At 42.3% G+C, this 13,438-nt stretch overlaps 1 protein-coding gene across 3 annotated transcripts in view; it reads left to right on the forward strand.

The window, feature by feature from the left end:
• Nucleotides 1-13,223, forward strand: part of LOC140555997 (CREB-regulated transcription coactivator 2) — a 36,027-nt gene extending 22,804 nt beyond the window's left edge. For all 3 annotated transcript variants that reach the window (XM_072679424.1, XM_072679425.1, XM_072679423.1), the window contains 4 exons: nt 1,362-1,907; nt 4,397-4,483; nt 4,631-4,835; nt 6,823-13,223. In XM_072679424.1, coding sequence (XP_072535525.1) covers nt 1,362-1,907; nt 4,397-4,483; nt 4,631-4,835; nt 6,823-7,025 — 1,041 coding nt within the window. In that variant the 3' untranslated portion in view covers nt 7,026-13,223. The remainder of the gene's footprint in view (nt 1-1,361; nt 1,908-4,396; nt 4,484-4,630; nt 4,836-6,822) is intronic.
• The last annotated feature ends 215 nt before the right edge of the window (nt 13,224-13,438 follow it).

Below are 13,438 nucleotides of genomic sequence, written 5' to 3' on the forward strand. Positions count from 1 at the left end.
ACATTGCTACAAAACCCCTAACACCTACCTCTGCTGGTCTAATATATGCCTGCCACCCACACTCTCTCACCTCAGCCACCAGATCTGCATACATAATTTCTTCCTTACATAAGATCTTCAAACGGAATTGTTAGCTGTATATAATAAACTATCCGTCTGCTGTCCGAGTACAACAGTATATCTAGACGCACGGTAGTTAACGCAATGTGAGTCTTTTACAATATCAGCTCTTATAGGGCAGCTCTAGCGGGGCTAAACATTGACAAACTGACTAGTTGGAGAGGTTGAAATCTGTGATGTTACGAGCTCATCATTTTGGTAGCTCATCAGTACTCATACTTCACATGCTGCTGTAAATTATTATTCTTTTGCCTGGCTGTGTGCTTTAATTTTTATGCACCTGTTGCCTCTTAATCGTAAGAAGTGTCCACATATGTTTGGCCATACAGTGAATGTAAATGAGGTAACAATATGGCTATGCATGACATGAAAAGTGTCACAATACAGGGGTCATAAATTCAGTATATTATGGTAAGTCATATTGTAGGAAAACTGTTATAGTAGTAAAAAGTGTGAAAACAGAAGGCAACACTGCTGTCAAGCTATATGGGTTTAAAAAGGTAAAGGTAAAGGTGCATGTATTTGTCACTGTACACTGTACAGCGAAATGTGTCTTCTGCATTTAACCCATCTGTGGTAGTGAACACACACTCACACACACACACACACACTAGTGAACTAGGGGCAGTGAGTACACACACACCCAGAGCCAACTCCAGCGCCCGGGGAGCAGAGAGGGTAAAGGGCCTTGCTCAAGGGCCCAACAGTTTGCTTGCCGAGCCTGGGAATCGAACCCACAACCCTGTTATCGATAGCCCAGCACTCTAACCGCTGAGCCACCACTGCCCCGTACAGCACTATTTGAACCTCTGTGTGCCACCAATTCTTATATGTAAAATATTCATAAAAACTACCACTGTGGGCCAGGGGTCGCAAGTTCAAGTCAGAGGGAGCACAATTGGCCATGCTCTCTCGAGGTTGGTAGATGGTGCTCTCTCCACTCATCACTCTTTAAGCGATGCTGGCCGGCACTGGCGTCTGTTAGCTGGTGTGGCGGAGTTGGACACAACGCTTTCCTCCGAGCGTGTCAGCTGCCTGGCGATGCTCGGTGGGAGTTTGAAAAGATATGATGGCTGGCTTCACTGAAAAGAGGTGGTAGCATTGCTTGTGCTAGGGAGAGCTATGAACAGATGGGTTAATTGGTAGTACCAGTTTTGTTTTTTTAAAATGTATTGAATATTGTTTGTATTGTTTTTTTTTTTTTAATTGAGATTCATGAATCTCTTTTTGCTTTTGACCAGGGTGTTCCACTTGATACCAGTAAGCTAGTGATGGACCAGAGGTTACCGCCATATCCCTATGGTCAGTCACAGCAGGCCCAGAACACTGACATGCAAAAAGGCTGTTCCTCGCCACAGTCAACTCAGCCAACAGGCCAGCAGCAGCAGCAGCAGCAACAGCAGCAGCAACAGATACCCGGCCAGCCTCCACAGCGCCACACGCATCCGCACATGCATCGCCCGCACACCCAGGTGCCGCCACAGGCCATGCACCTGCACATGCAAAACATGCAGAACCTACGCAAGACTCAGAACTTTCAGCTGCAGCAGCAGCTTCAGCGGCAGGGTGCCCACCTCCATCCGCAGTCGCAGCAGAACCAGAATCGCAGTGGTGCCGCAGACACGCCGGGGCCACTGAACTCGCAGAGCATGCAGGAAGCAGACATGCAGACGCAGTCCAGCAGCCAGGCAGACGAGCAGCTTGCACAGCAAGATCAGCAGAACCAGAGCCTTCCTCAGCTCCAGCAGATCAGCCAGTCTCTAGCCAGTGATCTTGGACTTTACAATGTGAGTTATGACTCCTCTCCTTCTCTCAGAAGCCTGGGTTGTGCAGCTGGATTAAAAAGACTTGGGGATCGGGGGGGTTGGCAGGTTACTGGCTATAATGTTTTTAATAGGATTATTAACAATGTAATAAGAATGTTTAATAAGATATTATATTAGCAACCTACACATCTCTGCTACAAAAGGAAATGTAAGTGTAAATGTAAACGTAATGTACCCTGAACATATGGTGGGTCATTCCCAGCAGTGCAGTGACACTGACATGGTGGTGGTGGCAGCGTGTTAATGTGTGTTGCACTGATGATACAAGTGGATCAGACACAGCAGTGCTGCTGGAGTTTTTAAACACTGTGGCTATTCACTCTCCACTCCTACCTAATGGGTCCACCCTGTAGATGTAAAGTCAGAGACAGAAGCTCATCTGTTGCTGCACAGCTTGTGTTGGTCATCCTTAGACCTTTATCATTAGATCGCTGGATTTTGTTGGTTGGTGGGCTGTTCTCAGTCCAGCAGTGACGCTGAGGTGTTTAATAACGAACACGCCACCACCATGTCAGTGTTACTGCAGTGCTGATCATGACCCACCACCCAAATAATAGCTGCAGGGTGGTCCTGTGGGGTCCTGACCATTGAAGAACAGGGTGAAAGGACGCTAACAGTGTGCAAAGAATCAGGCAGACTATAGTCTGTGATTATAGAACTGCAACATGCTCCTATATGGTGAGTGGAGCTGATAGAATGGACGGTGAGTAAAGAAACAAGGAGGTAGTTTTAGTAAAGTGGCCAGTTGCTGTAAATCACTGGTCTCGGCTGGATTTTTGGTTGACCTGTTTCATCTTTAGAGTTTGCACTTGAATTAGGGATGCGTCATCTTTCCATATCGCAGCTCACGCTATCTTTGCAGGGCAGGCAAATGTTCCACTACAATGCAAAGTAACCTGGTTCCTGCTTGAGTTGTGATTGTGCATGAGACGGAAGACTGTCGTAATTACAGTTAAGAAAGAGAGGGCTGTATTTTCCATACACAAACTAAAAGAAGGATGTGGTCACATTTGGGTTCACCCAGGCCTAAAATACAGCTTTACATCTTAACACTGTTCTGTGGTGTTCCTTAGAAAGACCTTATAGCTAGAATGTGTTGGAAGTCACGTTTGTCAGTGCAGAAATCCCCCGCCTCTCACCTGGGGCTACTGACTGCTCATCTAAAACCCTGTTGACTAAGATGATCTTTAAAATCGGTGGATGAGGTCACAGCCTGTTGTGTGTCCTCCCCCGCTTCTGTGTGGAGTGAATTTGAGAGGAGCTCTGAGGCTTTTTTTTTTCTTCTGTTTAACCTTTGTGTGTAGCGTCTATTTATAGTAGTGTGCTTGGTACTGCTTCCTGGCTCCTGTTTTTTTTTTTTTTTCGGTTCAGAAGGTGTAGGATGCCAAGATCTGCACAACAAAGCTATTGTTTGTGCTGCAAACTTATAAGAAATGCCGCCAGGTGTCCCACAATGATACCTCTCCATTCATAACTCTGAGGGTTGGATGTTTTTCAAGCTGAAGAAAGGTGTCTGGGTTGTACTCATCATCACTATTGGTCATGGATGATCAACTCTTTCAGGTTCATTGAGCTCTCTAGTAAAGAGCATGGCTGGAATGATTGAGATTCAAAGAACTTTGACGAGCTGAAAAATTACACTAAATTGTAGGATGAAACTGAAAATGCTCCCTGTTTGCGTTTCAGGGCAGTGCTGAGTATGTTGGCCGTTTTTCCAAGTGGAATTGCGAAGCGATTTTGAGGGCACTTTAATCCACTCGTAAATTGTAGTGAACACCGTAGATTGCTATTATAGCTGAGGACTGAGTGCATTGTGAGTTTCTTGTTACTATTCAACTGCTGAGCCACTGAAAATGAAACGCTCACAACAGCAGCTCTGTACAGTTAAATCAACGTTATGAATCTTTTTCTTTTTTTTTTTTTTTTTTTTTTAATGACAGTCTCAAATTTATTTTGATGGTACGTTGACTACTAAGGAACCATATAGTGTTCATATAGTCAATGCTGTCTAGATCATTACCCCTCCAGGCCAGTGTCAAATCCTGGAATATTACTCTACTGCATCAGTCCACATGCTTCTGTATCTCTCAGCTTATCAAATTTATTTAATCTTTTTAAAGTTTTTACATTTTTAATTTCATTAAATTCAGTTCAATTACATTTTAATTTCTGCTTCAAATAAAGAAGGTGTTATATAAAGAAGGTAATTGCTGCTAATTAATAGTAATTAGTGATTATTATTATTGTTATAGCCCAATATTTGAGTGGGAGTAGAGATCCATTTCGTTCAAAGCCATTGAGCTTGATTGACCTTGATTGGCCAGAAGAGACATTTACATCAACAGAAGCAGAATGATTTCTTCATTTAGGAAGAAACGATAAATGAGCTGGTGTCCCAATACTTTTGTCCATATAGTGCAATTAAATCCAGTCTGTTTATGGTGTTTCAGGATTCCTTGTTACTGAACTCTCTGTTGGATGATCCATACCTGGGTTTGCAGCTCACTAGCAGGCAAAACCAGAACATTTCTCAGCAGGTAAGACACAGCTGTACTGTAATGGAAAGTGGTATTTTGTTGATTTGTTTGTCATACTTGGCAGTAAAACTGCAGTATAGCAGTGTTTCTTTTCGGTAAAAGATTTTGTTTTTCTACGTTCACTTTTGTGTGTTTTTAATATTGCAGTTCAGCATTGACTCTCAAGTGGAGGGTTTGTCCTTCAACCACAATATGGGCTCTGGCAGCGTTGGTAAAGGCCAGGACGGCTCCTACTCTAGCCACCAGGGTGTGCTCGACCTGCTGGACTCTGCAGAGCATCAGTTCCTCAACCCAAATCAGAACCAGAACTTTGGCAGTGGACGCCACACTGTCCCCAACATCATATTGACTGGTGAGGGTGGTGTGTACTGGTACTGTACTTGGCTATTATTAGTATTATCTCAATCATTCCTAATGGCATTTTTCTATTATTTTTCTGTCATTCCCATAACATTAATGCCTAGTTCAAGGTCAACGTATGTATGTTGTCTTGAGCAAAATGACAGACCTGTTGCTTAAGGTCCGAGTGTCCTTAATCATTATGTCATTAATGTTAAGCATTTTTAAAAATGTGTGCTTGTGTTACAATGTTTTCAGAACAGTTAATCTGCATGTTGAATAATTGTCATAGAAATCTCTTAATCCATCTTAAATATCAGGATTATATCTGGATAAAGCAAAGCCACATAAAACTGCAAGTGTAAACACACCCAAAACTCAATTAAAACAGATACAAATCCCATCTCTCAGTGCATCTCAGGTGGTCGGAGACTCCAAGATTCATTTGACTAAAACCCATCCCAATACAACCGATACACCAGTAATAAGTGCTCCACAATGAGAGACTGTTCACATTCCGTCCCGCACAGCATTTCAGTTTGTCAGACAGGATTTCACTCTGACCAACAGGAAACATGCATTTGTCTACAGTGTGTAAATACATGGATTCTACTCTCATTGCATAATTACGTGTAAACCGGGTCCAAAACTCTGTCGGTTCTTGGCTCAAGCATCTAAATCAGATGAGCACGCTGACTGCAGGGCTGCATATTCTCAAGGCCTCCTTTTGTATAATCCAGACAGCTCTGTTTGAATAAGGCCAGTCATTTATCACCCTTTGCCAACAAATTGGTGCAGCCTCTCGAGCTGCATTCTCTCCTGAACGTGCAGTGTTCACTGTTGTCCTGCAAGAGTGCAGGCATAGGATTCGCTGTGTGCATAGCAATACTGAGTAGACTAATATAGACTAATATATACTTTTTCTTTTTACACAAATGTAACACAAATTCATAAGTAGATGTAGGATGCGTCCCCAAACCTAGGCCACAATCGAGTTCCAGGTTCCATTTTCCAGCCGCCACATCTCTGGACGCTGTTTCATTCTGTGGGATCCTTCGAATACAGCCTAAAAAATGAAGCTTTCATTTCAGAGAAATTAAATGACTCGACTGCTGTATCCTTCGAGACCTTGCAGGGTTCTGCAGTGTAAGGAAAATGCTGGCATTTGCTCCTTGTTTATTTGAACACGAGCAGAATTCTGATGTAGGAGCACCAGTGTGAGAACAAAGTTCTCTGAGTAACCCTTCACGTCATTGTGTGGAAGAAATAACAGTCTACTACTGTTTAGACAGAAGATGAAAAGAAAAATGTACTCTTTCACTTTACTCATCATCTCATTGCCAGTGTTGCAAGAAACCTCACTAACCAGCAAAACATCCAACTTCCACGGTTGTTTAGACCAGTCACCATTTAGTTCAAACTGTTGCCTTCACTTTACTCTCTCAGTAATGAACCTAAATCCAACGGATCCTCTCGCCACACTGCTCCATCTAATTAAAGACAAGTACACTGTCCAAATGTTTGTGGACGCCTATTGTAATTAATGCATTCAGCTAGTTTAAGTTGCACCAGTTGCTGACACAGATGTGCTAATGCACACGCAGAGCTTGTGAAGTCTCTCTAGACTCTCCAGAGCAGATAAACATGAACCAATTGGCACCTTACCTAATGCTAGGCGTGCACTAGAGGGGTATAAAGCCCCCCAGCATTGAGCTGAGGAGCGGTGGAACGTTTTTCTCTGGAATGATGGTTCTCCTTCCAGTACTTTTGGGGTGAGGTTTTTCTGAGTATGTAGTATGTACCCCTAATTATGCACATTGTGTCATCACTCTCTTTGTGGTAACCATTGGCTAGTTACATGGACATGCAGGCTTTTACAGCTCGTTTTACTCCTTAGACAGGCGTTACTAGCGCCCTCTACTGGGTCCGGCTGTCTGTTTTGTTCATATTCACCACTTTACTGTTTGCTTTAATGTTATGTTGCTGTCTGTTTTCTGCAGGGGACTCTCCTCCTGGTCTGTCTAAAGAGATCACCAGTGCTTTATCTGGAGTGCCAGGGTTTGAGGTGGACCCATTCTCTTCAGATGACCCACTCAGGATGGATCCACTGGCTCTGGACGGGCTTGGCATGCTCACCGACGGAGACCTGATGCTGGCCGATCCTGCCGTGGAAGACTCCTTTCGCTCTGACCGGCTCAAGTGAATAAGTGGAAAGAGGAGTGGAGATGAAGGGGAATGGAAGGATGGGTGGAAGCTTTTAGTATTCAGGAGGAACCGGGACGAAATGTGACAATCCTCCCATTGCATCTCCAAGCAAGGATGGAGGTCTTTAAGGCATTCCAGTGGAATTTCTCTTCACTCTGCACCATCTGTAGGCTTGAAAACTGCTTAACAGATTCCTGAATGGGACCAGATGCATTTGCTGAACACGTTGTGGTCCAGCTGTTTTGCTCTATGCGCCAGGCACTTACCGAAATTTCTCTTGTGATGCAAAAGTCAATGTAGGCATTAGCTTGGCTAAACCCAAACTGCATGTTAACAGATGCACTTCAGATTACGTGACTCTTGCACAGGCATCCAGCATGTGATACCGGCTCTCTGGGACAGAGTCTCGTTCAACTTGAAAATCTGTGATGGGAGATGCTTCTTTTGTATTTGTGCTCTCCCGGCAGGATCACGGCCATGTTTCTTTGTGCACTCAGTGAAGAGGAATCGCCAAATATATATATTTATATATATATATATATATATATGACCAACTTGACCACGTCACTGTACGTCACTGATCGTAAGGCTCATGCTTTGTACTAAAAGAGTATTTATTAATTCCAAACAGAAGCGAGCTTGTTCAGTGCGATCGTTCTTCAATTGTCATTGCCTCAGCATCAACAAGAAACTTGCCTTGTATGTCTATTACAAGGCTTTGATTAAGTCCAGTCTGCTGTAAAGCCCCAAAAGTAGAAAGTGGCTCTGATTTGTAGTATCTCTTGTTGCACCAAAATGTCTATCTGGAAAGAATTTAGCATTTTTACTCCTATACATATTTCCCTATACCAAAAAAAAATCTAAATTCCCACCTAAAATATATTTATAAATATATCTAAACATATATCTATTTTTCTGTTTATGCTTCCTACGAAGCATAAAAGCCTGTGTCTTTGTGGACGTGATGTGACAGTGGCACTGTATAATAGCAGTATGTGTTAGTGCTGCTGTCTTGTATGTCCGGCTGAGCTGGTACACTGGAGCTCAGTTCGTCTCCTGTGTGCCTCCCCTTCCCGACTGAACTGAAAGCGGCAGCCCTGCAAATATAACCTAGCCTATGCTGTTGCATTGCAGTTGCATGGACAGATTTTCCCAAGACGGTGATTTGCATCCAAATGGACACACATCGATGCATTCGTGTTCTAACGGCTGTCCCTCATGTGGCTAGCTTGCGTCTGGTGGTATGTGTGTGTTATGGAGCTGGAGAATGCAGTCAGATTATTTTTTTTTCTCTGTCACTGTGATATGCATCTCTTACTGCTCCCCCTGCCTGCCTTTGCACATACCTGCTCCTGAACAAGGCCATATTCAAAGGACTACATATTTTGTGTAACAAATAGTGTGTACTATTAAGTTTATTTTTTAACAGAGTAAGTCTAGATGTACATGTATATAGATGTATTCGTATAATAATAAGTCTATAACTTAAGGAAGAGAAGCCTATTTCTGATGGAATGCACCAAAGCGTTGTCATTCAGCAGGTTGAGATTTATTTGTTGAAGCCACAGGATATTTGAGTCTGCTCTGTCTGTTTGCCTTCTGTGTCGTTTGCTCGATCTGAGATTTTTATTAGCTCTGTTTTCTTTTTTAAACTATGTTTCATATTTTCAGAAAAATCTGTACAGTTGCATTGTGTTTAGCTCTTCACTGCTGTTTGTGAGTTACTAACCGCACTTACGCTGGTTACGCGTTCGTTTTCCATGTGAAATTGAAGCATGCCGTTGCTGTGATGCAAAAAAACCTTGCATCTCTATTTTGTGTTTTTTTTTTCACTTTTTTGACAATGTCAGATCTGAACCTGGCAGTCGTTTACGTTATGCCATGATAAATGGACCAATACAAATTCCCTGGAATAAAATCTGACTTCCATTAAAAGCTCAGAAGGTTTTTTTCCTTCTCCTGTAATTTTTTATTTCTCCACTTTGGAGATACAAGGTTTTTGCGTGACAGCTGCGATAAGCATGTCTCAAAATTATGCCAGAATGTCCACGGCAGGAATATAATGCAAATTATGGACAGATTGTATCGTTTGTCCACAGCTGTCCACCCTGTGCAATGGCAGTGGAACCTTAAAGGCCAGCGTAGGTCCATTTTGACTAGTGTTGTTTTTGGCCATAAGAGCTGTTTATCTAGCACTGTTACACATTTCAAATGCTAAACAAAGCAGTGTACTAGCATGACCAAAAAAAAAAAATACATCATAAGCAGACAAACAGAATATGTTGCAATGCATGCAGCTGCTGCTTGCACATTGCTGCTGGCTGAGTTTAAGAACATTCAACAAGCCTGTACTTTTGATTGGGACCAACTGGGAACCTGCCCCATCAGGTACATTCAGAAATGTGTAAAGGTACTAGATCACAGAACTGTTCTTTGCGCACAAACACTTTTGTTTTCTGACCCTTTTTACATAGTTTTGTGGATTTTGATGAGCTTTGCTTAAGTGCTTTGTGTAATTTTAGAGCTATGGAGCAAAAATCCACTTTGCGTAAGTGTCTGGGAGGAAATCAGGACCTACGAAAGACAATGGTTTAAAATCACTGTGAGAGGAGAAGGTAAAAATGTTCGGTGTAAACGTTGAGTTTGACGTAAAGATGTGAGAAGAAATTTAAGATCAACCCAGACTGGAACACTCAGCCAGTATAACAATACTTCCACAGCTGGAATGCTATTTCCTGGTTTTGTCAATATTCTTGCAGCTGCATTATTGAAAAAGCTACAGTATGAATCAGAGTCTGTAGGCAATCTCCAAGTCAGCTCCTTTGCATGCTGAGTCGGAGTCTCAGTGCAGTGTTCCTGTGCTGAAAGAGAGGCATTCTTGGTGGCATTGTGAGAGGTTAAGGTCAAACAGAGTTAAGAGTAACACCTAGGTTCATCACTTCAGGCTTGATCTGCAGTGCCAGCTCCTCTAGTTTGCTCAGTATATTTTTAATATATCTTTTTTAGGCCATCTTCAACACCAGCTGTGTTCCTGAGGCTGAAGGCATAGCAGTGTGCACGAAGGTCCTATACGGGTCATCTGCTGTCTTCTTATATATGCAGTGTCTATGTAAAGTAGCCTTATGCCTGCACTAATGTAGATATCTATACAGACTGTGCTTGACAGCACTCAGTGGATTGCGGGTACTCGAGAGATTGGTTTTCTTCTGAATTCCACCAGGACTGCCGTATCTCACACGTTCGACCGCTTTTAGTTTAAGCCCATCTGATTGAGTTCAGGTAGTTGGATAATGCAGTCGTAATCATGATGTGCCGCTGTAGTTGTAGTAGAGGATGCTTGAAATGAAATGTTGTGGTATTTAAACAGCGTTTGGAAAGCTGATTCTGGACATTGCTGTAGGACAGGAGTTATCATTTCTGGGGCATCTGGTACATCTGGTGCATCGGTTCCCTGCTCAAACGCATATTAAACAGATGGTTTGCAGATGAGTTGAGTCAGGTGTGTATGAGAAAGGACATTACCAAACTGTGCTGGACTCCAGGACTTTAATTGATGATCTTTGGTTGGTTCAGACGATCAGTTAGTTGCCAGTCAAAGGGCTGTTGAGACGTTTCTTGCTTGCATTATGCCACCTTTTTAAATGCTTACTAGCCTGAGACCAGTGCTGTATCCAAAACCATATACTGTGCTGTACTATACTGTATTAAGGGTTAAATCAGAGTATCATAGGTATAGGTCAGTGATTCTAGAGCAGGACTGCCCAATGGATGTTTAATACAGCCTGCCGGAAAGGTGCAAGAACAAACCTGTATATTAAAGCTAGATTTGATTTTACTTATAAAATTGCAGATGTGAAGTGTTTTACGTACAGCAGTGTAATGAAATACACTTCATATCAGAATATTATGACCATCTGCCTAATAGTGAGAATAACCATCTATTGTTTGGATGACCCTAGAAAGATGTCGTGGCATGGACTGTATTAGGTGATGGAAGGTGTTCGTTATAGAGGATAACTGCTCCACAGTGGCATGCCGATTACTCTGCACCTGTTGCCAGAGTCATCGTTTCCCTTTGGCATTAATGGCCTGTGGGGCACCGCTGTTATGCCCTTGGGAGGCACTCAGTGTGCCCCAATAGTCCATTCTCGGTACACGTTTACTATGGCAGCTCTAGAACATCCCACAATTTCTGAGATGCTACCAGGCAAAGGGTGGTAGCCTATACTCATGCCCTTTTGGATCGTTTTGCACTCTGCTACAACTGACAGGTGTGCTTGCTTTTTTTTATATATATATACATGCAGCAACCCTGTTACTGTGGCATCCGTGACGTCCTGGGCAGAGTTCATTTCTAACCAGGGGTGGTCATAATGTTCTGATTGTATATTGTCACTGCCCTGGAAAGGTTCAGGTGTTTTTGCTTATGATGTGAATCTGACAGTTCTTTACATTGTGAGAAAATGTAATGATGAATGGACTAATAGAAATGCTCCCAAGTGACTTGGAATCAAGTCTTTTTTTCTATTAGTTACATTGACTACCATTCATTAAGAAGGTTTTTTCCTTCTCCAGTAAATTTGCTGTTTTAGAGGCTTCTGAAGATTTTTGCTTAACTGCGACAATATATTCTATTTGGCTCACAAAAGCCCCACAAAAAAGTTTTGGCACCCCTGTTTCTAGAGCACTGAACACCTGCATGTATCATTAAGATTTGGACCAGTTTCACACTGCACCATCCAGGGTATAGTAACTGCATAGTAACAAGTCTCTGTAGCTATGTCCTCCCATAATGCCTTTAATCTTCATCTCTGGAATTATTTCACAGTATCATGAAATTGGCATTGTGGCACATTGTTGACTCCTGCTTATCTCTGCTTTGTTAATTTTTTTAAACATGCAATTTAGCATAGCAGTATGTGGTTTTGGACGCAGCCCAGGTTGTGCTATGGAGTATCTTGGCTTGTCTTAAATTTGTAGATCAGACAATCTGGACGTGCTCTCGTGTGTGTGTGAGAGAACGGTGGAGGTTCATCAGCAGTCAGGCACGTGAAAAGATGAAGATTTTATGAAGTATGCTTGTTAAATCCAGCGCAGGTCGCTGCTGCAGAGATAAGGTGATGCATTTTTACTTTCGCCTGTTTAGTCATATTGTGTAGCATTTTGAGGGATCCTCTTACCATCCGGAGCCTCTCATCATGTGCATTTAATGAGAGCGCTGGGGGTAAAACAACCCTGGTGTCAGCAGGTTGTGTAGTAGAGCAGTAGCATCCAGAGCTGTGATTCTTATCCCAGCCCTCAGGCTCCCTATATCTGTTCCATCTCAGTCCTGGGCAGCCAGATGGCATCTGCTAACTCTGGCAGCCTGGAGAGGTTTTGCATGCTTGTGGCACGTAGGAGCGAGGGCTCGTCTGTAGCGGGTCTTGAGTCCCAGAGGACTGAGCTGGGATACACTGTGGACACCTGTGATTTAAACCTTCTAGAGTTAGAAAAAGATTTGCTCTGTAGCGGCCCTCAGTTTCAGCAACCAAGGCTTTGTTACTGAGTATTTTTGATCAATTATCACACAAGGTTTGGACAGATTTTAGATCAGGACTGTGGAAGCTATTTTCATGAAATGCGTGAACAGTTTTTCATAAAAAAAGAAAAAAAAGAAAAGAAAAGAAACAAAAAAGAAAGAAGAAACTATTTTCATATGTTACAAATGCATGCGTAACTGTTATATGCACGCTTTTGACCTCTAACTGCACTGTAGAATGAGACTTGCCATCAATGTATTAAAAGAAAACCCACTGCAAAGTTCATTAAGGCGCAGTTCTGTTCTCTGCCAGGAAGGGGTAGCTGTTGAACAGCTAATAAGAGCTAATACAGAGGTCTGAAGACAATTTGCCATGTTTATGGACACGATTAAAAATGTTCTCTATTCCGTTTTCTGTGTCATTATGTGCTTGGGCTTGCTGTTGTTTGATAGTTGTAGCTTTTATTTCTAGGTTGAATATGGAAAAATGAAACAAAATGTTTGCTTTTTAAGTCATACCTTTACAATCTTTAATTTTCTTCATTTTGATAACCAGGGAATCCATAATGTTGTAAATAATATACCTATACCATAGGTGCTTCTAACAGAATATTTTTAAGACTGTATCGTCACGATATTTTACAGAAAAAAGAAAAATAAAGAACATAATTGAATGTGTGCAAGAGCTTCATTGCAATCATTCGCTTTGATTAAAACAATCTCTGTTTGGGTTTGTGGGAAATGAAGAGGCTCTTCCCCATTCTTAGTATTTTATTTATTGATTCAAGGCATAACGATCAAGGACAGACCTGTGAAGGTTTTGCTGTACATCTCCAGAAGTATCCACCCCCCTGTAGATGCTTAATGAATTCATCGTTTAAGGCTGCACAGCT

This window comes from Salminus brasiliensis, chromosome 5 (genome assembly GCF_030463535.1).
Source record: "Salminus brasiliensis chromosome 5, fSalBra1.hap2, whole genome shotgun sequence".
NCBI classification, from domain to species: domain Eukaryota; kingdom Metazoa; phylum Chordata; class Actinopteri; order Characiformes; family Bryconidae; genus Salminus; species Salminus brasiliensis.